This window comes from Melanerpes formicivorus, unplaced genomic scaffold (genome assembly GCF_026170545.1).
Source record: "Melanerpes formicivorus ecotype bairdi unplaced genomic scaffold, bMelFor1.0.p_v2 SCAF_5, whole genome shotgun sequence".
NCBI classification, from domain to species: domain Eukaryota; kingdom Metazoa; phylum Chordata; class Aves; order Piciformes; family Picidae; genus Melanerpes; species Melanerpes formicivorus.
The window spans coordinates 16,129,223-16,153,939 of NW_027142357.1; the positions used below are offsets into that span (position 1 = coordinate 16,129,223).

At 37.8% G+C, this 24,717-nt stretch overlaps 2 protein-coding genes across 3 annotated transcripts in view; one reads left to right on the forward strand and one right to left on the reverse strand.

Moving 5' to 3' along the window:
- Positions 1-442: 442 nt before the first annotated feature.
- Positions 443-24,042, reverse strand: DNAJC10 (DnaJ heat shock protein family (Hsp40) member C10). The gene is made up of 23 exons (XM_068138422.1): positions 23,610-24,042; positions 22,968-23,326; positions 21,236-21,401; positions 19,466-19,516; positions 18,747-18,829; positions 18,430-18,561; positions 17,709-17,802; positions 17,415-17,492; positions 16,194-16,237; positions 15,677-15,814; positions 14,211-14,300; positions 13,410-13,523; positions 12,619-12,733; positions 11,764-11,891; positions 11,374-11,490; positions 9,555-9,656; positions 8,390-8,545; positions 6,926-7,059; positions 5,590-5,643; positions 5,070-5,217; positions 4,661-4,780; positions 3,369-3,485; positions 443-2,569 (listed from the first exon to the last, which is right to left on the reverse strand). The coding sequence occupies exons 2-23, from the start codon at positions 23,166-23,168 to the stop codon at positions 2,558-2,560; spliced, it is 2,394 nt and encodes a 797-aa protein (XP_067994523.1). The 5' UTR covers positions 23,169-23,326; positions 23,610-24,042; the 3' UTR covers positions 443-2,557.
- PDE1A (phosphodiesterase 1A) overlaps positions 23,703-24,717 on the forward strand; it is a 219,209-nt gene continuing 218,194 nt past the window's right edge. The window contains exon 1 of one of the 2 annotated variants that reach the window (XM_068138424.1): positions 23,703-23,835. The gene's annotated coding sequence lies outside the window, so the exon portion shown is untranslated. The remainder of the gene's footprint in view (positions 23,836-24,717) is intronic. The other variant, XM_068138423.1, reaches the window with a different exon arrangement.

The window sequence follows — 24,717 nt, forward strand, 5'->3', positions numbered from 1 at the left end:
CACAATTCTACAGGAGAAATTGAGGGACTTGGCTACTTTGGGATGTTCTTATTTAAATAAGTGATGCAACAGAAGAGCCTGGAATAACAAATTTAAACCATTGATTAATAAAAACTAGATTGTGTAATTATGTGAGTTTGTCCTTAGAGAAGGTTGGAGATAAAACCTTTTGTATATAGGTGTATTTATTTGTATGGCTAGGAATAAAGGCAGGATTTCATTACTCACTGCACTTCCTCAAGATGCTCATTGAAACCTTGCAGAAAGGACAGCTGGCAAAAAAAACCCACAAAACAAATACACAAGACAACTTGGGGAAAAGTCCTAACAAGCTACAGCTTGCTTTCTGTTCTGAGGATTGTTTTCTCCCCCCAAACATCCATTTGGTGTCTAGCTTAGTACTGTAAGAAAATGGATGCAAAGAGAGTATCACGATACAGTATTAAGTGTTAAAAATGAATTTTATTGGTATTTAAACTAAGTCCTCCTCCCCCAGCCTAAATGAGTTTCAAATCTAGTTGCCCCTGCAAAGTAAGTATGGACAGAAGATATTTTGATTAGGATAGTAGTTGTTTACTCATCATACAATCAATAAGGTTGGAAGAGACCTCAGAGATCATGAAGTCCAACCTGTCACCCAACACCTCATGACTAACTAAGCCATGGCTTCAAGTGCAACGTCCAATCCTTTTTTGAACACCTCCAGGGACAGTGACTCCACCACCTCCCTGGGCAGCACCTTCCACTGGCCACATTCCATGCAACAAGCGACTAAGCCAGAAGGAAGTGATAAAGTAACTTTTTCTTGAAAAAGCTGAAGTATGAATGCAGCCACAACAAAGCCAGAAAGTTCTTAAGTTCCCATCGCTTCATGGAGGAGACTGATGTTGCAGCACCTTTTTTTTGTGTCCTACTACTCTGTTCCTGTTAGCAGAAACCAAAACTGTACATAAACAGAAATAAAGAAACTGCACATGCCTATTCCAGTTTAGGATCTAAGCGTCAAAAAAATAGAGTATGCCACTATGACCTTCTTCCAACAGAAGGTAGGAGGTGGGAACTGAAATTACAGTTACACCTATATGCAAAACCTGACCAAAATAGATTTTGTCTAGAAGTCACAAAATACAAAACTTTTCATTTTTGGCTGTGATTGAGTTCAAAGTTTGATGTAGAATAGTCTACTTTGTTATAAAAAAGGTGCAATACATTCTCTTATTTCTCAGATTAATGCACTGCAACTGAGGCAACCCTGAACCCAGGGGAGAAAGGATTTCAACGTCTTAAAGTTACTGGAATATCTTCCTTGTACTTATTGCTTCCTCCTTTATAAAATAAATTACTTGTAGGTAACAGTGTATTTACAAATTTATAATACTCACACTACAGTGACTAGCCATGCCAAATCTAAATACAGGGAGAGGTTGGAGAAAAGTCCATCTGACAAGTTCTCAGCAGCATTTTATTGAAAACAGGAACCATTGGATTGCTGAATGTCTAAATGCAGCAAATATTTCATTGTCTTCTGTAGTACTTCTTGTCTGTGAAGCTATGAAAAAATATTATGCTAAAGAGTGGGAATTCTATTAAGATGTATGAGGAGACATTACAATACAGAGTGTTTCTTTTTTAAATTAAAAAGGCACTTGCTATCTTGCCTGCCTTAAAGATCTACAAAAAGCCAACCAAACCCCAAAACCTGTCTGCAGACTAAGGAAAAGTGGTAACAGCAGAAGAGGTTAAATATGTCCACAGACTACATTCATATTTAAAAAGACAATAATAAGAGTTAGTCATGACCTATTACCTTAATCAGATGCTTCTATGGTGTAACTTAAATTTTGAAAGTCAATGAAACACTGAGTTTGAAGGTTTTAATTTTTTTTTTTTTTTGGATTATTTTAAAAAATAAAATAAAAAAGGTCCCAACCAACCAACCAAGCTCTTCAACGTTCTGTTCATCCTGGTACCACTGCCAGTGCCACAAGACAGTAATCCAGCCCAGGGTAGGAGAAGTGTAATTCAGTAAACATATCCTGCTACCAGTTCTGGATTTTCCTACCAATCGACAACACAATAATGCAACTCTAAAGCAGATTAATCATGAGGTAACTCTGTCCTTCCAGTAGACAATCCCTCGTGTTTCTGCATCGCAGAGTGGTCTGACTGCATATTCAGCCACAGGCTGAGTCCCACATTCAAAAAGCATTTGAAAAAAGACAGAAAAATATAAGGAACCAGTAAAGGGGTAGGCTAAAGTGATAAAGTCCACATTTCTGGTCAACTCCAATGTCTGACTAGAAGAAAGTAGTTGTTACATCAGAAAAGGGATATGCAGAATTCATTTACAGAAATATCAAATGCCTCCACCAAACCCAAAATGCTTTAATCTCGCCCTAGTTAAAACAGAATTCAGACAGTCACACATGCCTGTGAACTCAAAATAGTTTTCAGCTCTTCTGTCCTGTCATGAAACGTACTCAGCCTTATATTTTCCTCCTGGTGTCTTATTTTCACAGCTTCAGAATGTTTGAATTGTTTCTATCTCCAGAACCACTTACAGTTCATCCTAGTGACAAGAAAATGAACAAAGTTATTCTGGAAGTACATATAAAAATCACTAATATTACTGTGTTTTTTTTCCCCCTGGATTTTGCATTTCTCAAGTGGACAAATGTTTCTTCAAGGGAATTCAAGATACTTCTTAACAGCTGTGTATAGATATCTTCTGAGTTAAAATGTCAATCTCAGTCCTGCACTCAGCAGCCCCTTGGTCCCCGCTTGCTAAGTCTAGTCTGAGGATCACATTTAAGATGCAGTGCATTTCAACCATCTGATGCTAGCACAGCTGTTCCACGGATAGCTGTAACTCTGCTAAGGCTTGCCAGAGCTGATGCTGCAGTGTTCTCTGCTCCATCTGTGGAGAGGGAGAACTGACTTTGAAGAAATAATAGTAACCAAAACACAACCGGAAGTAAAATGTGCCTAGTTCTGTTTGGATATATTTAGAATAAAAACCAAACCAGGTTGGAAGAGACCTTCAAGATCATCGTGTCCAACCCATCAACCAATCCAACCCACCCAAACAGCTAACCCATGGCACCAAGCACCCCATCAAGTCTCCTCCTGAACACCTCCAATGACGGCGACTCCACCACCTCCCTGGGCAGCCCATTCCAATGGGCAATCACTCTTTCTGTATAGAACTTCTTCCTAACATCCAACCTGAACCTCCCCTGGCGCAGCCTGAGACTGTGACTGAGACTGGCATTTAATACTTCACAAAGCGGAAATACTAACATAATTGTAAAGGGCTATTCTTTACAATAACAAGTCATTTGCAAAGCATTCCACATAAGTATTCTTACCTTATTTCTAGATTTTTTTCTTTTTCCTTTATTTTGAATTGCTTCTAATTTTTCATTCAAAAGGTCAGCAATAGTTTTTGCATCTCTGCTGTCTATGTGTTCACCAAGAATGTTTTTCTGAAAAATTACAAAAAAAAAAACCCAAAACATACCATATCACCAGTGTTCTACACAGAATATAAAGTCTGCTTAGTTTCAGATAAAATTTAGGAGAAAGACCTAAGCATAGCAAGATCTATGATAAAGACCTAAGATAAAGCAACCTCTAGGTGGTTGATTTATGTTTCATAGTTATTTTTGTCTCCATTTAAACAATTCTTATTGTCTTGATAGTAAGAACCACTCTTAGCTGTCCATTTTCAAAACCACACCATTTTTGTCTTGATCCTTAAGGAAACCTGAACTAGTTATAATTTTCTCACATTTATTCAGCTAAGTATTTAATGTAGACAGCCCTTACCAAGACTGCCAATTCATAATCTACATTCGTGTGATTTGTCAGTGTGGATCACTTCCTTTTCAGACCTGAAAATCCATTACTTTTTACCACAGAAAAGTCTCAATGAATTTGATGGGATTCTGGGAGGGAACTTCCCATAAGAGATTCATTGGAAAAAAGTATAATGAAAAGAACTGGCTTCACTATCAGAAGGCATTAACCACTTCTTCTTCAGCATGCATACCTTTAGGGATGACTACTATTCTTAAAATGCAATAGTTTTACAAGAATAAAGGTGATTTCCTAGAACTCTCTGGATATGTTTAATTTGTTACTACTAATCTGGTAGCAGGAAATGTTGATCTCAACAGTGACACTGATAACTGAATTGGTTTTGTGAAGATTTGTTCATGAGACAGAAAAACTAAGTATTTTTAAACAGTTTTCTACCTTAAAATACACACTGTTCAAGTCAAAATTAGAATGAAGTACTATGATTACACTGAAAGAATGCTTCTCCTGACGCAAAATGAAATGGTCAACATTTCATTTAGGTAGAGACTTTGCCTGCTTTTGGTGGCATTGATAAAGGTTGAAAAACAATTTATCACGTAAGACCTCCGCAAAATTAAAGTCTAATTCTGGTTAACTTCACATTTTAACTATTCATTATTTTTCCATGACACCTTACTACTATATAATTGTCCTACTGTAAGTATTACTAAAATTCATTGTCTCCCCCCTAAATAATGCACTTTAATATTTTACAGAAATAGTCTCTTAAGTCCTAATGTGAAATGAAACATCTCCTAACAGTACCTGCTCACCAGTGTATGCAAAGGAGGCACTTTACCTTTGCTCCTTGGTAGGGGTAAAACTTGACAGTAGGGTAGGCTCTGATGTCGGCAGTTTGACAGGTCTGAGCGTATGCCTGGCAGTCTACTTTCCCAGCTTTTACTTTTCCTTTAACTGTCTAAAAAGTAATATTTATTAGAAACAGTAAGTTTCTGGTTAGAAACAACAAGTTTCCATTGGTGACTGTAAGCAAATAAATTACCCAGCAGTGCAGCTGAAAGTAAACAAAAATGTTTTAAGTATCTCAGAGTAGTTGCTTGCTTCTTAGTGACTTCTGATAGGAGGGTAAAAACGCATTCAGTGGGGTAACTTAAATTCAGGGCAAAGCACATCACAGCTTTAGAGGCTGATTAATGATATTTTAACCGTTAAAAGTGTAACAGTCTGCTAACACAGTTAAAACCTACCCTTGCAAGGATCTCAAATTCAGGAGCAAAATTTTGGCAAGGTCCACACCAAGGAGCATAAAAATCAATGACCCAGTGATCTTTTCCATTCAGAACTTTTTCTGTAAAACTCTGAGGAGTCAAATCTACAGACACTTGTGGTAAGTATCTGTGGAAAGGGAAGGATAACAGTCATAATCCACTCAGAACTTAAAATGTATCCAATTTCCATTTAATCACAAGAAACACTTCTGAAATTAACAATATCAGTAGTCTGAAAAACCCTCCTGTAGACAAGCTCTTTATTCAAGTGTTAGATAGGATAATATGGTCTTCAGAAATGATTGGATCATAAGGAGGATGCTTTTTCTCCAGATTTTAAAAGCTTGAATTAAAAGACATTGGAACTGTAAGATCTTGAACGAAGCAATACGTATACTTCTGTGTTTCTAATTCTGGATTTACCTAGCATTTAAACATTTTCTCCTAGCAAGGAAACTATGCAAGTGGATTGTGAACAAAATCTAATGCAACAACTTACCCCAATGCCCAGCCTCTCAGTGAATATGAATCTCTGTGCCATCCATTGTAGCTACTATAAAAATAAAAAGCAGAAGTCCTATTGCACAGTGGTTTGGAACAGAGTAAGAAATTTGGTTTGGAGCACATAAGCTTTGATAGATAGAACTATTTTGAATGCTGGTTCCAGCTAAAATTGCAGGCTCTAAGAAACATGAGAATTAAATTGAAGTATTTTAATATATTTTCTAATTGATGTTCATTCATGACAAAAAACCAATTATTAATTATATACAGTAGAAAAGCCAGGCAAATTTGTCACTTGGACAAGGATTTCTTTCTGGACATTTGGGGCATTTTGAAATTCCACTGAAGAGTTAGAAAAGAGATTGAGGATTCATGTGCACTAATTTACAAATTTCTAACAGTATTTTTGAACACAGTTACCTGGTCGAAATACCACTTCATAGTTTTTGGTGATCTTTATTGGAAAGGATGAATTTCCTTATTTTTGCAGGAAATATCTAACTCATGTTTGGGACTCTGGCACATAACAGTCAGATTCATCAATTTAGTTGTGTTGACAAGAGAAAAAAATACTCCAATTTTAAGAGAAACTTTATCTAGAGTAATTCATGAAAGCAAGCAGTCCAATGACAAAAGCTACTGAAATCTGCTATTACACACTGTGGTGAAGCGGTATCACAAGTTATTATCTGCCAGCATTTAGTAGAGCTTCCTCATTTGTGAATCAATGAAGCAACACACACACCTACTGCTTCAGGTGGTTATCTACCTTTAAATACGCATGTGCTTCCTGAAATCCCTGGACCTTCAAACAGTACTGTGAAGGGGAGGACACAGCCTGTTTGCTTTTGGCCAGATTTATTTCACAGATTTATTTATTGTTGTTAATGATAATGCTTTCATGCTAATGATACAATGAACGAGGTGACTAGATGTACGATGGACATTTTTTGCAAGAGTGCTAACAGACTGTTGGCAAAGAGGATGAATAGAGAGGGACATCACTCTGTTCTCTAAGGCAAAGGCTGCAAGCAACTAGGCCTGGTAGTATTTTTTATAGTATATGATTTAATTCATCTATGTTGACAGTTAGAAAGCTGGCAACCAATAAAGAACAAGAAAGAAAAGCTAGATTTCTGAGGCTGCCTCAGTTCAAGTTACTGAAATGAAATGGCAAAGTAAAATCACAGTAGTTGGAACTAACAAAGTGGATGACATCTATGACAGTAACAACCTATTTTAATAGCAGAGATGAACCTTTTCTACACCACAGAAGATGCATATTTGTCTTGATCCACATCATCTAACATTGCCCAAGCGCAACTACTTACTAATATTGATGAGCTGTGTTCGATTTTTGAGGAAAGAGTCTTATTTCAGGATATCCCCGAACGCTTTCTTGGTGACAGAAAGAATAGTATTTTTGACAATCCACACTGCCTACACTGATTAATCCATTTAACATCTGGGAAAAAAAAAATCTACAATCAAATTTGCTAATCAATACTACTACAATTTTAGTAATACTTCAGAATTTAAGTCATAATCAATCAGTCAGTTGGGGAAAAAAAATAATAAAATCAAACAAACCAACACAAACCAAGATTACCCAGGGTGGTGTTCTTTCCTGTAAATGGGTCACTGGGAGCCAGCCACCCAGGTGCATTCTCATCAAGCACAAGTATTTTAGTATAAAGTGCGTGTGCATGGCTCATGATGCACTTACCATGCCAAAAAAAGTACATAGGAATGTGATTTAGTGTAAAGACTACTGTATGACCACGCTCCATATCACAGGCTCAGTAATTACAGCAGATCCTGATACAGCACAGATGTGCTATCAGTTGCACACTTGGCCTGTGTCTTGAACACACTGTACTTGTTGCAAATGCCCAACCAATCTGGCATGGGCTGGGAAGCTGATGATTACTGAATGTGTAACTATAGACCTACTTCACAGACATTTGACTGAAATACAGAATTCTGGCTAGAACTACTTGCTTAGGTGAGTTCAAGACGTCTGGAAGTCATGGATTTGTTTACAAAGTTTCCAATAAATATTCCTGGAAACACATCCATGAAAACCTAGATGGTTGTCAGTAAAGTAATAATACTTTAGCACAGGAAAGAACACTAATGACCTTGTAAAACTAAAGCACCCCCTCCCATCCCAACAACTTCATATTGAAATGTATGTGATTCAGTAAACTGAGGATAAGCCTTGAAGTGTGAGGTATTTCATGTTTACTTTCTTTCAGCAAAGAAAACAAGACCTCAGAAAAAAAATCCAATCTTCCTAATAATGGAAATAATTAAGATGGATACATTTTTAATTCTATTAACCTGAAATTCACCTCAGGTTTTAAAGGCTCTTAGAGATGACTAATGATCATAAAGAATACAGAGAATAAAGTGCAGCCAATTCCCAGCTGACTTATGGATAAGTCTTTTTTTATATTTTAACAAATGCAGAGTAGTTGTCTATAGAAACCATTAAGCATCAGAGGAAGTCAGTTACTCTAAAGTTTCTTAGGACTTGGAAAACATGCTTGTATCAGCAGGAAGTAAGATTACATTATCAGTGTACTGAGCCTTTAAAAAAAGAACAACCACCACACACCAGAAAGAACAACTTTGTATTTGAAACAATATAAAAGTCAGGTAGGAATTCTCTGATTTGTCCACAGTACTAATCACTAGACTTTCTCAGCTGACCAATCTCTAAGACAGCAGTTCTACCATTGGAGTAAGTGGAAGGGGACACAAAACCAGAAAAGTGATTGAATGTAATTTACCCTGGCCATTTTCTTCCATTCTGGCATTAAAGCCTGACAAGGTCCACACCATGGAGCATAGAAGTCAACCATCCAGATTTCCTCTCGTTTTCTTCTCTGAACTAATTCAACAAAAGTCTCTGGTGTTAGTGAGACCACTGATGGATTCCTAAGATCCTAAAGTAAAGATAATTTATAAACATAAACTTTGAAACAGTAAGTTATCCCATATCTTGTGCTATCACATGCAAACAGACTGTACCAAATCCTGAGAATGTCCCTCTTGCAAGTGAAATTTGGTTGCTGCTTTGGTATGGAAGACTCCACACTACTGAAAGGCATAGAAGCATGAAAAGTCATCCCTTCAACTTAACAGTCATATGCCAAAACCAGCCAGGAAGCAAAAAGGAAGTTGTCTGCCTCTTCTCCATCAAGAAAGACAAAGGCAAGAAATTTAGCTTATGTTGCAAGAACAGGCATTATGAGACTGAGTCATGATATTTAGGTTGGGATGCAGGGCAGCACTGAGGAAATCCAAGTATCACCTGAAAAAGACTATCTCCAGCTGCTCCTGTTTAAGAGCATGTGTGCCCTTAAAACTGCTTTCTTTGGGCTCCCTGGAGAGAATGAACAGTCTCTTTGAAGACTGGAGAACAGCCCACGGATCTCTACTGTGAGAGATCCTGAGTGCTGGAGTCAAAATGAGTGCCAGAACCCCGCCAGCTACAATGATAAGTACCAGTGGTTTGCAGTTCTGTGAGCTAAGAAAAGTTCAAGAAAACAGCTGAGAAGCATGGAGGGCAGCAAAGTGATTACAAAAAATGTGATGGTCCTCCTGTGTCAAGGAGTGTGAGGCATTTTCACCTTACCATTACAGCACTTCATCATTTTGATTCCTTTATCATCTCTCTGAGATACAAATCATAACTATTACTTTGCAGATTGGAAGGGTTCTTGAGATCTTTGTTAATGATCTCAAAGAAATTACCAACAGAGGAGGGAAATCAATCCATTACATGCCAAGTCCCACATTTTTCTTGCCCGAGGCTTTTTGTCACTCTTTATCTAACCAGTCTAATTAATTAATGAATGCATTTTAAAAATTTAGAATCTTCTACCTAAAAATCATGTTTGTGCATGAGCTGTGTACAGAGCAGAACTGCAACAAGGATTATAATTTACATACCTCTATAAACTCCAAGATCTGCTCAGCAGAGTGATGTCCTTCGTATTCGTGAACATCAGACTGATTGAATACAACCGTTGTAGGATAGGCTCGAATGTTATGCTAACAGAACAGACAATAAGAAATTCCAAGGAATTATTATTAGGCTGCTTCTGCTTTCCTGTAACTATCACTGGTATTGGCGGCTCACAGCTGTTCATCTACCCAGTTTGTACAACAGCCCAACTGCTTAGACTGACATGCAGATGGGAATTTGACACTGTTACAAATCGGTACAAAAAGACGCCGATCATATTCAGACATGGAACAGTTTGTTTTCAATTTAAAAACCTGCAAGTAGTTCTTTTATCATGCTCCACAATACAGGAATTAAGCCATGGACCTTCTGAGCCTTTAAAGCTATAACTAGTCTTCAGGAGGAAATGCCAGTGCTGTAAAATAACTGTATTGTTTACTATTGAACAGAGACTTTTCCATGATTTTAATTCTTTGTGTAAACACATCTAAATAAAACTTGGAAAAGCTGGTCCTTTTTGGTTATTTTTCATGTCTTTTAAGATACTATTAATTTAAAGGTAAATACAATGTAAAAAGCATTCAAACATTGTAATGTTAAAAGCTCTTGTGAACAATAAGAAGTGCAGCTGCAGGAATGCTGTCAAAATGTAGTATTTTCTAGAATTGAGAATAAATTCAGTAATTCCTATACAATACAGTATGTATATGAGGAGAGACTGAGGGAGCTGGGGTTGCTTAGCCTGGAGAAGAGGAGACTCAGGGGTGACCTTATTGCTCTCTACAACTACCTTAAGGGAGGTTGTAGACATGGTGGAAGTTGGTCTCTTCTCCTAGGCAACCAGCACCAGAACAAGAGGACACAGTCTCAAGCTGCACCAGGGGAGGTTTAGGCTGGAGGTTAGGAAGAAGTTCTACACAGAGAGAGTGATTGCCCATTGGAATGGGCTGCCCAGGGAGGTGGTGGAGTCACCATCACTGGAGGTGTTCAGGTGGAGACTTGACAGGGTGCTTGGTTGCATGGTTTAATTGATTAGGTGGTGTTGGATGACAGGTTGGATACGATGATCTTGAAGGTCTCTTCCAACCTGGCTTATTCTATTCTATATGATACAATAATTCAATAATTTCTACTGTGATAAATTCATTGAAGCAGAAGGTAAGCAAATGTAGGCATGAAAAACTGATCAAGATTTTAAAAAAAAAGTAAATAATATTCATTCCATTACTATATCTTTAAATAAATGTAAACTGGTACGTAATAGACAGGGGTTTTTTATCTGAAATTGATCCTGTATTTCTTAAGCACTGAAAAATGACAAGCAGTTAGGGTGAGCTGAATTAGAACTGTTCTGCAAACATCTTCAAGAAGTGCTGTATCACTGTAAAACTTGTATTTTCAAATGTTTTGCTGGTTTTTATCTTCACATGTGATGAAAAAAACCAATGGACATATTTGTATGCACATTAGAAACTTCTGCATCTGCTTTAATTCTTTTTCTCCTCTTGAAAATATAGGAAATAGTAAATGTTAACACTTCTAGTCTTCCAGTTAGACTAGAGAATCAGACCACAATGTAACCTGTATTTTGCACTAATATCTTATCTGCAGTGGTTACATAATTTGCATTGAAAAAAATTATACAAGTGTCCTGTTCAGTTTACTACCCTCCAATAATGTATATTAAAGAACAAGCATTGTCTGCCCCCATCCTCTTACCCTCAACTAGAAGACAACAGTATTTCTTGAAAGGATTGTCTTCTATTTATTTGTTTTTTTTTTTTTTTAGTGTCTCCAGCTTACCATGTTGCAAAGCCCTTCATGGACAGTGCAGTCTAACGTTCCAAATTTAAGCTGACCATAAAGATGTACTGATGCTTTCCTCAGCTCTGGTAACAAAGCTCGACAAGGAGGACACCACTAGAAAACAAAATGCAAGTAAGTGCAATTAGTTTCCCCGCAGTTAGCTCTCAGGAGAATGTAAACTGTTTGAGATGAATAATACGCTGCCCTGCCAACAGACTCCACTAAATACAAACCCCACAGAGTCTAGGAACTAGTGCTGCCACAGAATGAGAAATTGTAATATTATCTCATGGTGCTTAAGGATACCTTCAAGATAGTGCTAGTATTTTGGTAGATAGTTAAATGACAGACTTTAGGAGGAGGGAAATGTAGGTATTACATATTTACCGGTGCAAAGAAGTCTACAAGCCACGGCTCCTTCTCTTTGTCAGGAAAATTCTGAGGTCCCAGTGTGATAACATGAGAGTTGACACTTTCTTTGGCAAATGCAACAACGTCATATAAGATCTTCTTTCCTTCAAGGAACAATGTAAAAAGGAAACTTTATCTTTCCCTATGACAGATCTAATTAAAAAAAGTCAGTGGCAGCAAGAGGAGAACTGCATCCTGCCTAACTATCTTGTGTCACATTCTGAATGAAGCTACACCTATGGCTGCAAGCTACAACCTTGCTTTAGGCTTCAGTGTTTTTTAATCCTTTCAGCAGTACACAATAACGTAGTTCCAACCTTTCCTGAAGGGAAACTGCTACTTTGGGAACGTAAGTGGTAAGTCTCAAACCAGATTTTCTTGGATGGAAGTCAACTAAACATGGAATTAATTTTACTGCAGTGACACATGAAATCAGATCCAAGTTTCTCAAGTTGGCAGCACTGTGTAATTAGCATGTTAAGCCTCTCTGAAGGGTGTGACTTACAACATTCTTTGGTTATGCTACCCAAAGCAGAAGCTCCCCTGATCAGCTTCAGAGATTTCATTTGCATGTAGCAATTTAAACAAAAAGGATAGTAAAGACAAAATACATTTCTTGGCATCTGATGACTGCTTATCCAGGATAAAAAAAGCCCCAAAAAAACCAGACAAAGGCAGTAGGTTTGTGCAAGGCCACAGTAAGGTCAGGGAAAAAATTGCAAATACTGAAACTACAAAACTATTCCTTGGGAAAACAAATGCAGTTTGCCAAAGATAGTGTAATATCAAAGTGATTACATAATGATTTAAATTTGCCAAAGTTTCTCTTACCATGATGAATTTCATAATCTCCAGTTCCTTTTCCTTTGAAGACTGCTAAACAAGGTTGATACACATATAGTTTGTTGCAGATGGTGGGTGAGGAAAGACAGTCAAACTTGCCAACCTATTTAACAGACAGTGCCATTTTAATTAAGGCATCCTATTTTATACAGAGTAACATATTTCCAAAGGCAGTAAGAGTCAGGAAAAGAAGGTAAAAATATGGAAAAGTAGCCTTTTTACAACTGAAGTCTTAAGACAAACAACGAAGATTCAGGAAAAACTACTGACACACCTGTATTAAATTCCTTGCTAATTTTACATTTAAAGGCCAAAACAGTGAACAACAGGTAACAGCTTAAAAAAAAACAGACCAAAACCTTATAGAATAACACAATCCATATATCTTTTGTGCAAAGTTTGAACTTGATTTCTTATCAAGAAAAATTTCAAGGTAATTGTCAAGTTTTCTGAACTTTCACATACATCAATTTGATATTCAAGTGTTAACTTTTAATTGTTATCTGAATGGAATCTGCAGCAATATTTCCCATGAGAAAAGCAGATTGGAAAAAAAAAATAGATGTTTCCTAACCACTTCTAAATTATTCAAACTGCATGGAAACTTCATTGCATGCTTTAAATGAGAACCTTTACTACAAATCTACCATGTGATAGTACCTCCTTTCTTTCAGTACCAGAGGTGGCAGTGGTAGTAACAGTTAATAATAATGGAAAACATACTGACTTGTTCTCTGATAGTAAATTGCATTCAACACTAGATGAGTGAGCAGGCTTACCTGAATGTGTTCATCTTTAAGTAAAAATTTAAGTTTCTTAAATTCCTGCACATGTGATTTATCCTTCTCCCCAAACTGGAAGAAAATCAGCCACCGGTGATGAGCCAGACGGTCCTTTCAACGAAAGAAAAAACCCAACAAAAACACAGACATAAAAGAATTAAATATTATTCCAAACTTGTAAATTCCTTTTCTGTTTTACAAAGGCAAGTGCCCAATTATTCGTCTGTTCTCCGAGTGACCTCCTCCACTCAAGTTCTTTCATGTAGCCCTTTCTCTAAACCTCCTTGTACTGCATCATTAGGGGTAGAAAGGAAATACATCTGAAAACAAGGTAGCTACGTGTTCCTCTTTTTGTTTCACTGCAAGACACACAAACAACTTTCACAACTTCTAGTTTCATTTCATAAATAACTTACCAGGATTGAAGAGTACTTCTTCCTTTCTAACATTACTGACAAAATACATTTAAAACAAAATTCTTTACGGTGTAGTTGATTAAAAAAAATAAACAGAAATTCACAGTTGCAGACTGAGTTGCAGTGGCAATCTCTGCAGTTTTCTGTTTTCCTGTTGAAACACCACACCTGCTTACTTTTGTTGATTTGCTACAAGACAAAAGTAAGCATAGCCAAATAGTGTTAAATAATTTTGGCTACAGAGTAAATATTTTTTTAAAAGCAGTAATTTTCAGTTAAATAAACACTGGTTTGTTACAGCAATAGGATTTGAAGAACGTAACAATAAAAATAATAAACATACATTATTTAAAGAAATCCTAATGTATTTTGACAAAATTACCTCTAATGATGCTGCAGAGATAATTTCAAAGTCTGGCAGGTGCTTCATTACTTCCTGATATATTTCTCTGGCATCCAAGGAGTTAAGAAACTAGGAAGGAAAGTTAAGCGTATTTATTATAAGGAATTACAAGCATGAACCTGATTGCTGATGATTAATACCTGAAGTCTCAGGGAAATGGTTTGTTCCTTTCTATCAACTGAACAGTACAGGATCGATCAGCTTCTTCTTCATGCATATAAATTTCACAGACATCACTCTCAGAATACTGCTTTTTATCTTGTTTTCCTACAATATTAAACTCTAGGGACTGTATTTTGTCCAAATGGGGGCTAAAAGTCTCAAATGTGAATTTAAAGCCAAATCTGGAAGTCTTGTAAACTTGACCATAAGCCTAATCTTACAGCCATCATTAACTCTGCTGTACAGATATCTAAGTTTCAGAAATTTTTAAAATTTAGGAAGTACTACAAACCAGTAATTCAGGAGCTGTAAGTTACAAGGAGGAAAGGTAGGTTACAGATTCAATTTCCTCCTCTTAAAGATATAGATAACAGTAGTGACAATACAGGAGCAAGCCATGCTCCAAACTGCAAAATGTCTCCCATCAATTAAGGAAGTTAGAACTGCCACACAAACGTAGGAGGAGGTTGCAGTATTAGAATAGAGCTGAACAGCATCATCTGTACTGACAGACATCGTAGGAGTACTTTCAGCACACATGTCAGCACTCTGCTCGGAGCAGCATCTCAAACTTGTGGTATCTGAGGCATGTTATTCCTGGAATAAAAACTGGGGGCACATGGCAAATCACAGAATAATTTTGTTGGGGAAGACCTTTAAGATCAGCAAGTCAAACCATTACCTGAACACTGCCAAATCCGCCACTAAACCATCTCCCTACACATCACATCTACACGTCTTGTAAAGACCTCCAGGGACAGTGACTCCACCACTTCCCTGGGCAGCCTGTTCCAATGCTTGACAACCCTTTTGGTGAAGAAATTTTTCCTTATATCCAATCTGATCTAAACTTCTCCTGGCAAAACATGGAGCTATTCCCTCTCATCCTATTGCTTGTTACTTTGGAGAAACTCCCAGGAGAGTCAAGCAGCTTTAGAACTAGTATTTGGGCCTGCCACAGAGCACAGCCCACTCCTCAATTCCCAAAGCTGCCCAGGGAGGCTCCTGAGGTGGTGACTAGAACAAGCTACAGGCTGCTGCTACTGCAATGTGCTGCTCTTTACTCTTCCAGCATACCAGCAAATTGGGGACCACCTCCAGGGACCATTGCCCTAGGAGGCAGGAGAGATATAAACATATATGAAGGTATACATGTTTAAATGAAAAAAGAAAACAAGTAACCTCAATTTTATATAATCAATCTGGAAATTATTTATACATTGCTTTGCCATTGTCACCAACTTGTTTTATCTGAAGACAGACAACTGAGAAAGAACACGTACCAAAACACCTCCTTTCTCTTTGTTATTTATGGTGGCTCCAGGTGGAAAGTATGCTGTAGTACTAGTTGAGATATCTAAATTATCACAAAGCTCACCCTGGGTGCCACAGTCCATCCAGCCTACATTAGCAAGACCTTCCTGTAATAAAACAAATGAAACAAACCAAAAAACCAAAAAAACAAAACCAAAACCAGGCAAACCAAAAAGAGACCCAGGGAAGAGTATTTTTTAATTTCAAGTTCAGAAATACTTTTGAAAATCCCAACACATTTAAAACACCACATTTAAAACAAACAAATGAAACCACATTGTAATTCATTAGTTAGTGTTTTATAAAATCATTTAAAAGTTTAATGTTATTCCAACAGTTAAAATATTTCACTCTCCTGAAAGCTAATGGGTGAAATCTTTGTTCCACTAAACTCAACAAGAGTTTTAGCTCCAACGGGATGCTTTCACTTCTGTTATTTCATTTCACATCTAACAGGTAATGCTTTCAAAGTGAAACACTGCTTACCAACATGCCAGCTAGCTTAAGGCGTGTCTGGTAACTCAAGCAATCTGCAAAATGAAAAGTATTTCTTTACAATCCTAAAACCTCAAATTATAAATCCACTAAACCTACTCTTGTTTAGAATTACCCCTTCCCTCCCTACAAGGGGGACCATTTTAAAAGGCATACTTTCTGGCTATTCACCTGGTATTTCAGTGACTTGAAGTCGTAACACCTAGTAATTAAGCACTCCATGATCATCTTGCTTCATCAACACAGAATTGTTTTAAAAATGACCCTTCAGACTGACCCTTAAAATTTCTTCTTAACCAATGCTTAAAAAAAATAACCCAACCCTACATACTGTCTTGGAATGAGACTTCAATGGAAATTCCAATTTTCTGTCATTCAAATAATAACACACTACAATAAATATGTAATGAGCTCCAATTACTGATCCAGACTTTGAATAGTTACCTTCTGACAGAGATATTTTTTTTCTGAACTAAGATGGACTTCAATTGGACCAAAGTTGAAAACTCAATACCAAAAGGATTGTAACTTAAAATTAAGCTATTTGCAAATGTAAACCCAAGACTATAGCTGTGGTTAGTCAGTTCACAGAACAAAGGTCTCCTCATAAGACCAGGAAATCTTTATTTGTCAAAGGTGTAGTGCATTTACTTAGTTCTACCAGCTAAATAAGTAAAACTTTCTTATATACTGTATCCAATACTGATCCCAAGAAAGTAAAAAAGCTACAACAAATAATACAAATATAAACTGTGCCATGACATCAGTGGTAAAAGCCACTTACTATGTCCAAACCTAACTTAAGAGAAAATATTCGATTTATTTTTGAGTATTGGTGGTGTGAAGGTGAGACACACCCTTTTTGCTACACAGCTATCATGACAAGCTGTCATGCACTTATACAGTATCTATTATTTGTGCTGAGCTGCAAACTGAAGTTAGAGGCCTTTTCTGCCTGTTCCCTTCCTAAGAGGTTACACTTGAGTGCTGCTTTAATGACTCATGTGACATTACAGAAGCAAGAGTAGCATAATCTTTCCATTAATAGCCCTTTCGTCAAACTGCCTCTAAAATAACCTGAAATGACCCAAAGTCCAAATACTGTGATCATCTAAGATGTTTTAACTTTTTATGAGAAGCCAAATGGATTCTGCAACTATCAACAAAAATATTTCCTGTTTGCCTTAGGTGAAAATTATTTAATTCACCTACCCCCACGTTCAGCACAGAAGGTGATCAGCCAACCAACACCAGAAGCAAATGAAGTTTCAATGGCATTAACAAAGTTTCCTAAGAGCAAAAAAATTTGCATCCGTTTGTGACCAGTTAAATGTGACTTTGAAACAAAAAGGTTTTGTATTTATATTAGCAAATTACAGTAAACTTTTTAATCTCAAAAAAGCACACACTAACAACTGACAGATTCACTTGAATAGTTTTTGACATATTTTATATTGTAAAAGCAATTTCAAGAACAACAGCCCAAGCAAAGCAGATGAATATTACCTGCCCATAACTCAGTGACAGTGCTTGTAACATACTGCATGGCAAAGTTCTTCAAGCTTTCTTTTGACCTATCTCCATAATACTTCACTGGTTGCTATGGAAAACAGAGAATAAAGTTTATTGAAAAAAAAAACAAACAAAACCCCTGACAAAACACACACCCAAATCTGTTGTTTGGGGTTTGTTTGTTTTTATAACAGTACTTATAACTGTAGGACACCAACATCTCATCCCCCACTCCTCGCCCCCCTGCCCCCCTCTCCTCAATTTTAGCTCTGTTCTCTCCCTCCCATATCAGAATGTTTGGAATTCAACTTTTATTTAATTTTTTAAATGTGATTTCTTTCCAAGTCCAGAAACAGAAGGATCATTTAATCTTAGAAACACCAACTCCTAATGACGATATTTCTGTTTAAATAAAAGGAGGAATTGTCCAAGCAGACTTACTGCTTTGCTACCACATTGCTGCCAACAGTGATTCCCAAATCAGAAGTGAGGTGTTGCATGGTAAAATGGTTCAAAAACCTGCTTTATAAACCAAGTATTTATATCTGAAGTTAACTTTCTAAATTAATTTAAGGTGACAGGGTAATTTATTACAAGGAAGTAATATATTAAAAGGAAGATCTTTTTTAAAAACATCTACGACTGCAGAGGTATTAAAGAAATACTCTTCCAGATTTCAATCTTTCTAAAAAACGCCTGAAGTTTTATCACTCACCATTCCAGTTTTGAAAACATACAGACTTGGGTAACTGTTGATCCCTTTAATTCGACAAAGCATTCTGTTATCTCCACAGTTGACAGCTCCAATGCGTATTACTCCATCCATCTCCCTAGCAAATTCCCTCCACTACAAAAAAGGGGGAAAAATAAAGATATATCCAATAAAGACATAATAAAAACTCAGCACCTTAGGGGAAAAAAGAGGCAGCTTGAATTGTCTTTGATTTCAGCTTCATTGTAAAAATCCACTTCACTGGTTTTAACAGCATGAACTTAATGAATTTTCAGAGTTAATTTGCTTGTTATACTTACCGTAGGTGCTAAATCATGGCAGTGGGAGCATCTAGGAGAATAAAAATTCACAAACCACAGTTCTCCTGAGTTAACAGCAGCATCTGGATGGACAGAAGAAAACTCTCAGTAATGTAAAGATGTAATACACTAACACCTATAATGTTCATTTTACTAGATTTTTTCCCACCCAAAAGCTGAACTAATTATTTTTCAGACACAGTAACAGTAATCAAGATGGGATACAAAGACTGCACTTCATTTGCACATACTTGCTCTTGTGGGTAAGTGCATAAAAATCACATTTCAGAGGGTATCAACACCCTGACTTTCAACATCTGTTCTCTTAATTAAGAACAAATGTAGTCTCTGCAGATTAACCTTACTGAAATAGGGTAGCATGATAGTGTGACACTAATTAAGCATAATTAAATACTCTTGCTTATAAAAGAAAGTAACAGCAATGACCTATACAAACACAGAAGTTGTTATCAGCTTGAATTACATAGCCTTCAGTCTCTAAATTTTAGGACATAATTTTTATAGTGAATTTTCTAAATTATATACAACCAAGGAATGGGTACATTCTGCTAACCAGTAACCAAAGCCCCTCCTCATTTGACGACTTTCTGACAGTATTTTTGTCTAGATTTGCAACAGTCTACAGATGAACAGCTCACAATGTAAAAACTGTTATATTGGGTTGCCATGTTGTCAACAGATATTTATTTAAAACTTACCAAATTCTCCCCTATCCAATGTTATAATTTCAGGATCATCATCATAAATACCTGTTAAAAAAAGACAATTGTTTTATTTTTGCTGTCTTGAAAATGACAGAACAAGCTATCATTCACAATACAGAAAACAGAAGACAGTACACTTAGGTTGAAGTAGTAAGCTGTCAAAGATTGTTTTTACAACAAAGTTATACTTGTTTAGTAATATGTAACCTTAGTTTAATCTCTTGATAACTCCTGCACTACAAAAGCCACCATCAGAACAGAGCAATTCTTTTGGTGTTTTAGTATATCACCTACCAAGGGAGCAGTGAAGGTGAACTACCACTGTTACAGCAATAGTGTTAGAAATAACATCAACCAGCTGACAGATTAAAACTCAAGAAGCTTCACCCCGCAGAGAGAAAGCTACAGACAATGTCTGGAAGCTTTTTCTTCTCTCAGCCTCTGGTTATTTAGATCACAAAGGTGTTTCAACCAGAAGCTTTTCCACTAACAATGTGTGAACTCAGTGGAAGGAAGGTAAGGAAGACAGCATTTCTAAAAAGCGAACCAGTCCTACCTAGAACACCACTACAAAACAGTCTACTACTTCAAGTACACAAGAAAGGCAGTGCAGAGATACCAAAAATACTATTGGACAGCATTATATTATGCTACTACATCTACAGATCTTTTACAGTACCTAACATGGTGAGATGCCATTTCACCTGAGGTATACAAGGATTAAATGCAAATAAATAATGAGAAATTAATTTCTGCAAATGACAAGATATTACTATCCATTTACACATCATGTAACATAATACATATACTCACCTATATGTGTGTATATATACATATAAATAAAATAATTTGTATTTTGATATATAAACATATGAAAAAAAATTGTAGGAGTAGGTACTCTCCAAATCACTGAGTAACAGACACTTAAGGATGTATTTCTTCAATCAATCTGTGCAACTTCAGGCAGATAAAACTTCTGAAATCTGTTTATCTAAAGTTTTAAAATAATTTCCATATTTCCTGTGATAGTTGCACCTCCAATTTATTGACACTAATGTCAAACTGAAATTGAACTTCAATCAGTCAGACATGAATTTTTAGAGATTGGAACACATTAAATTAGAAAAACCAAACGAAAACATCGGCTTTTTCTTTCATACCAATCAAACCACGTTACTTAGTTCTGTATTTTAGCTTACTTCTGTCATAGCAGCTCTGTGAATGGTTCATTCCAGCCTTTCCCTACAACTACCTAAAATTTGTTGAGACCAACATTAAATAATGATTGCATTATTATTTTTCCATTTTGTGCTACCTCTTAACTGATTTCTAATTGTGTAAGTGCATACAAAATAGGCAAAAATCTCCTCTCAAAATCTACTTGAGAATACTTCAGATAAACAAAAACTGTCTTCCTACATTAAAGACTTACAAAGAATACTGATCAAATATTAACACTGGAATTGAAGTGAAAATAAATAAAATCAAACCCAAGAGAGTCAGATGATCAATAAGAAGGCAAGCAGCAGGAATAAAAGGCTAGGTAAATAGTTCAGTACATTTTTGGTATTTTTGGGTAGCCATTAACAGGGTAAATAAAAGACTAGGTCAACAGAGAGAAAAATGACAGCTACAGGAGAACAACAGCACAGGCAAGAATCTGGAGAGGATATATCAGAAACACATAAAAGATCTGCTACAGATTGAATGTTGCATTTACTTGTGATAGCTTTAAGTGAATTACAACCGCACATCATAGCTTACCAAAATCATAGCGATAAAAGTGCCAGCTTTCGTAACGGCCTCCTTGCTGCTGATCTTCAAGGCCTTTCTCTCCGTATTTATCATACTTCTTCCGCAGATCTTCATCTTTAAGTACTTCATATGCTCTATTTATTTTCAAAAAATTTTCATGTGCATTTGGATCATTCTATATGAAGAAAACTGTAATTAGTAATTAATAAACCATATGGCACATGTAATGCAAGATAACAGTTATTTGGAAATATTTTTATATCCCTACTAAAGATGTCAGTTGTGAGGGATGCAGATACTACAGTGATCTCCAAACAAATTCCAGTAAAGCTTTGGTTTCCCAAAGCCAGATGCATAATTTTTTCACTCTCACTGAAGTACCAGTTGCAACATAAAGCAAAATGGTAGGAGGCTGTAACATTCTCTCTCTCAAAAATGAAGACTTGGCACTTCCTTTGTGATCTTTCCTATTCTACAGTCTCCACTCATCCAGTTTGGTAGTCTCTGCTACAAAGACAGGTTCATTCTTTCTGATACTATGGTGTAGACACAGGCCTCCTTTCTTATTTAAAAAGCTTTCTGGTTCTAGACAGCTTCCAAATTAGAATGCGAAAAACCTACAGATGTATTTTAACCCCACTTTAGGTTCTGAGCTGCTGCACTGTAACAGTGGTGAGCAAAATCTGCAGCACTCTCTGACTTTTAACTTCTGCTTACACATTTAATTAAAGAGATGTTTTTTATTACAGATTCTTTATATATTTACTGAAGTACACCTGAAATGTACTACCACTTTGGAATTTGTGTAATGGCTTCATCTTCTATATATCATCTTCAATACTGAAAATACCCTAATAAAAAATCTTTAGTGGTATTTCTGTACTTGGAAACTAGAGAATCTGACCCAAAATACCATTATTTTGAAAGTATCAACACAGAGAAAATGGAACTTGCAGTTAATAGCTACAAGTTGACATTTCTAACTTGAGATTTGGCTTTCTCATGTTCAAAGCCATTGTACAACATAGTACTTCAGAGGCTATTCTGTGCCTGTGGGCCCTGAGCTCCTATAGAACATTACTGTCTTCTGTGTTTCTGTGCAGGTGCAGTTGCACATGTAAAGATCCAAATCCTCACATTCCCTGTGAATTCCTAGTTATTTCAGGAAATCATGAGGAAAAACTGATGACACTTAAATTGATTTCTTTGTACTTCAAAAAATTGAGTAATATGGCCTGAGCTGTGCCCAGTCTTCTCTCTTGTTATTCTAGAGGTCCTTATTACACTCCCTCATTATGCCATGGCAGCCCTGTAATTCCTGCTTTGTCCTATTCAGTGCTTGGAGATTGATGGCTCAGTACAGGTTGGCGCTGTTTGCTTTTAGATGAAACTTCATGTTAGGGAAACACTAAGTTCCCCTAAAGAGACAAACTCACCAGTCTACCAAGATGGCAACCAGTATTTACAAACACATAATCAAGAACTAAATTACTTCAAGGTGTTTTGTTGGTTTTTTAACCACAGCAACTTAATATGGCCCAAATTCAACACAGCATGTAAACCCCTTTTTCTAAATTTTCTCTGTAAATTTTCTTTACAGAAAATCTGAGCTGAGCCATATCATCAGGTGGTCCCCTTCACAAGAAGGGAGAGATACTGCAAATAAATTAAAAACACTTTTTGTACAAACGTTAAGATTTATCAACCCAACAACTTTGACCTGTTAAGAGGTGTAACTTACCTGATTTTTATCAGGGTGCATCTTTAGTGCCAGTTTTTTGAATGCTTGACGTATTTCTCTACTACTTGCTTCTTTGGATACTCCAAGTAAACTATAGTAGTCCTGATCAGTGCATACAAGAACTATTACGCATACTAAAAGTAGCAAGAAAGATCTTTTGAACGATTTAATATAATCTCCTTTGGATACTAAGAACTCCATTATGAAGTTTTGGTGAAATTTACAGGCTGTAATTCAAGCAGGCTTTGAGAAGAGTCTCCAGTAAATCCGTCGACGTTCAGAAACAGATTTATGACTGAGCTCTTCAAATTGCCGCTGCCTGTCCTACTTCATGTCACAGGTCTTGCAAAATGTATGGCCTGTAAGGAGAGTGATGGAAAAGGAATTAATTTTACTATTTAGTCAAGACATACACGTTACAAAAGAAGCCTGTTGGCAGCTTGCGCAGACTGCACGTGAATATTAAGTTTCTTGATGGCTAATTACCTGCTTTGTGAAGACCACACAAGTGACAGACCATCTCTTTATTATGTACGCTGCACATGAGGCAATCGTGCAAAGCTTTAGTGAATGACATCAAGTATCAGCCACTTCTATTAAAACCAGCAGGCTTCGCAAGGCTCACTTTTCCTTCAAACTTACTTTTATTAGCGCAGGGGCACATTTCTTCCGAAAGCGCCGGGTAGCTTTGAGGCAGCACAGTCCCCCGGGGCGGAGAACTGCTCGTCAAGGAGACGGCGGACGCCTCGCGCAGATAAAGCCGGACAGACCCTGAAGACAGCGACGAGAGGTACCGCGGCGTTCAGGGCCGCCGGGAGGGCCGCGGATGCCTTCCGCCGCAGTGAGGACGGAGGTAACAGCTCGGGAGGTAGGGAGGGGGCCGGGCTGCGGCGGGAGAAGGGGTGTGCGACGAGGGACCGCGGGCGGGGCTGCTGCGCCGTTCCGTGCCCTGCTTGCTGGCGCGGCCTCTGTGCCGGGCGACCTCGGGGGAAGCTACAGGGAGAGTAGCGGCGCCGGCCGGCGACTGAGAGGCGGGGAACGGGCCGGACGCGGAGCAGCATGGGACGGCGGCGCCTTCACTCCGGCGCCGGGCGGAAGAGCGGCCCACGGCGGGATCGGGATCCGGCTCTGGGCCGGAGGCGGGCGGGGCGGCCCCAGGGCTGACGTGGCTGCCGCGCCCGCTTCTGGTGGCGGACTCGGCTCCTCCCGACCTCTGCCTGCCGGGACACCCCGGCCTTTCCACACCCGGATCCGCTCTCTGTTGTCAGCAACCTGCCTTGAAGCCGGCGGAGGCCGGGGATAACAAGGGGTAGTTGGCGATGTGGCGAGGCGTAAAGACAGCCATCACGCGGGAGAACGCAGCCCCATCCCCAGGCAGTCCTCGGGGGTGGACGAGGAGGGTGGGAATAAATGCCTCTCCAGATGGGAGCAGTGGCAAGTGATGTCCTTCAGGGATCTGTACTGGGACCTGTACTGTTTAATATTTTTATCAATGATGTAGACAGTGGGATTGAATGCACCATTAGCAGATTTACAAATGACACCGACCTGTGTGGGGTTCATATGGGACATCATCCAGAGGGACCTGGACAAGCTGGAGGGGTGGGCCCAGGTGAACCTCATGAAGCTCAAGTGCAAAGTTCTGCACCTGAGCTGGAACAATCCTTGCATCATACAATCTGGGGGAATGAGGTGATAGAAAACAGGCCTGTGGAAAAGGGCTTGGGGGTGCTGATGGATGGGAAGCTGG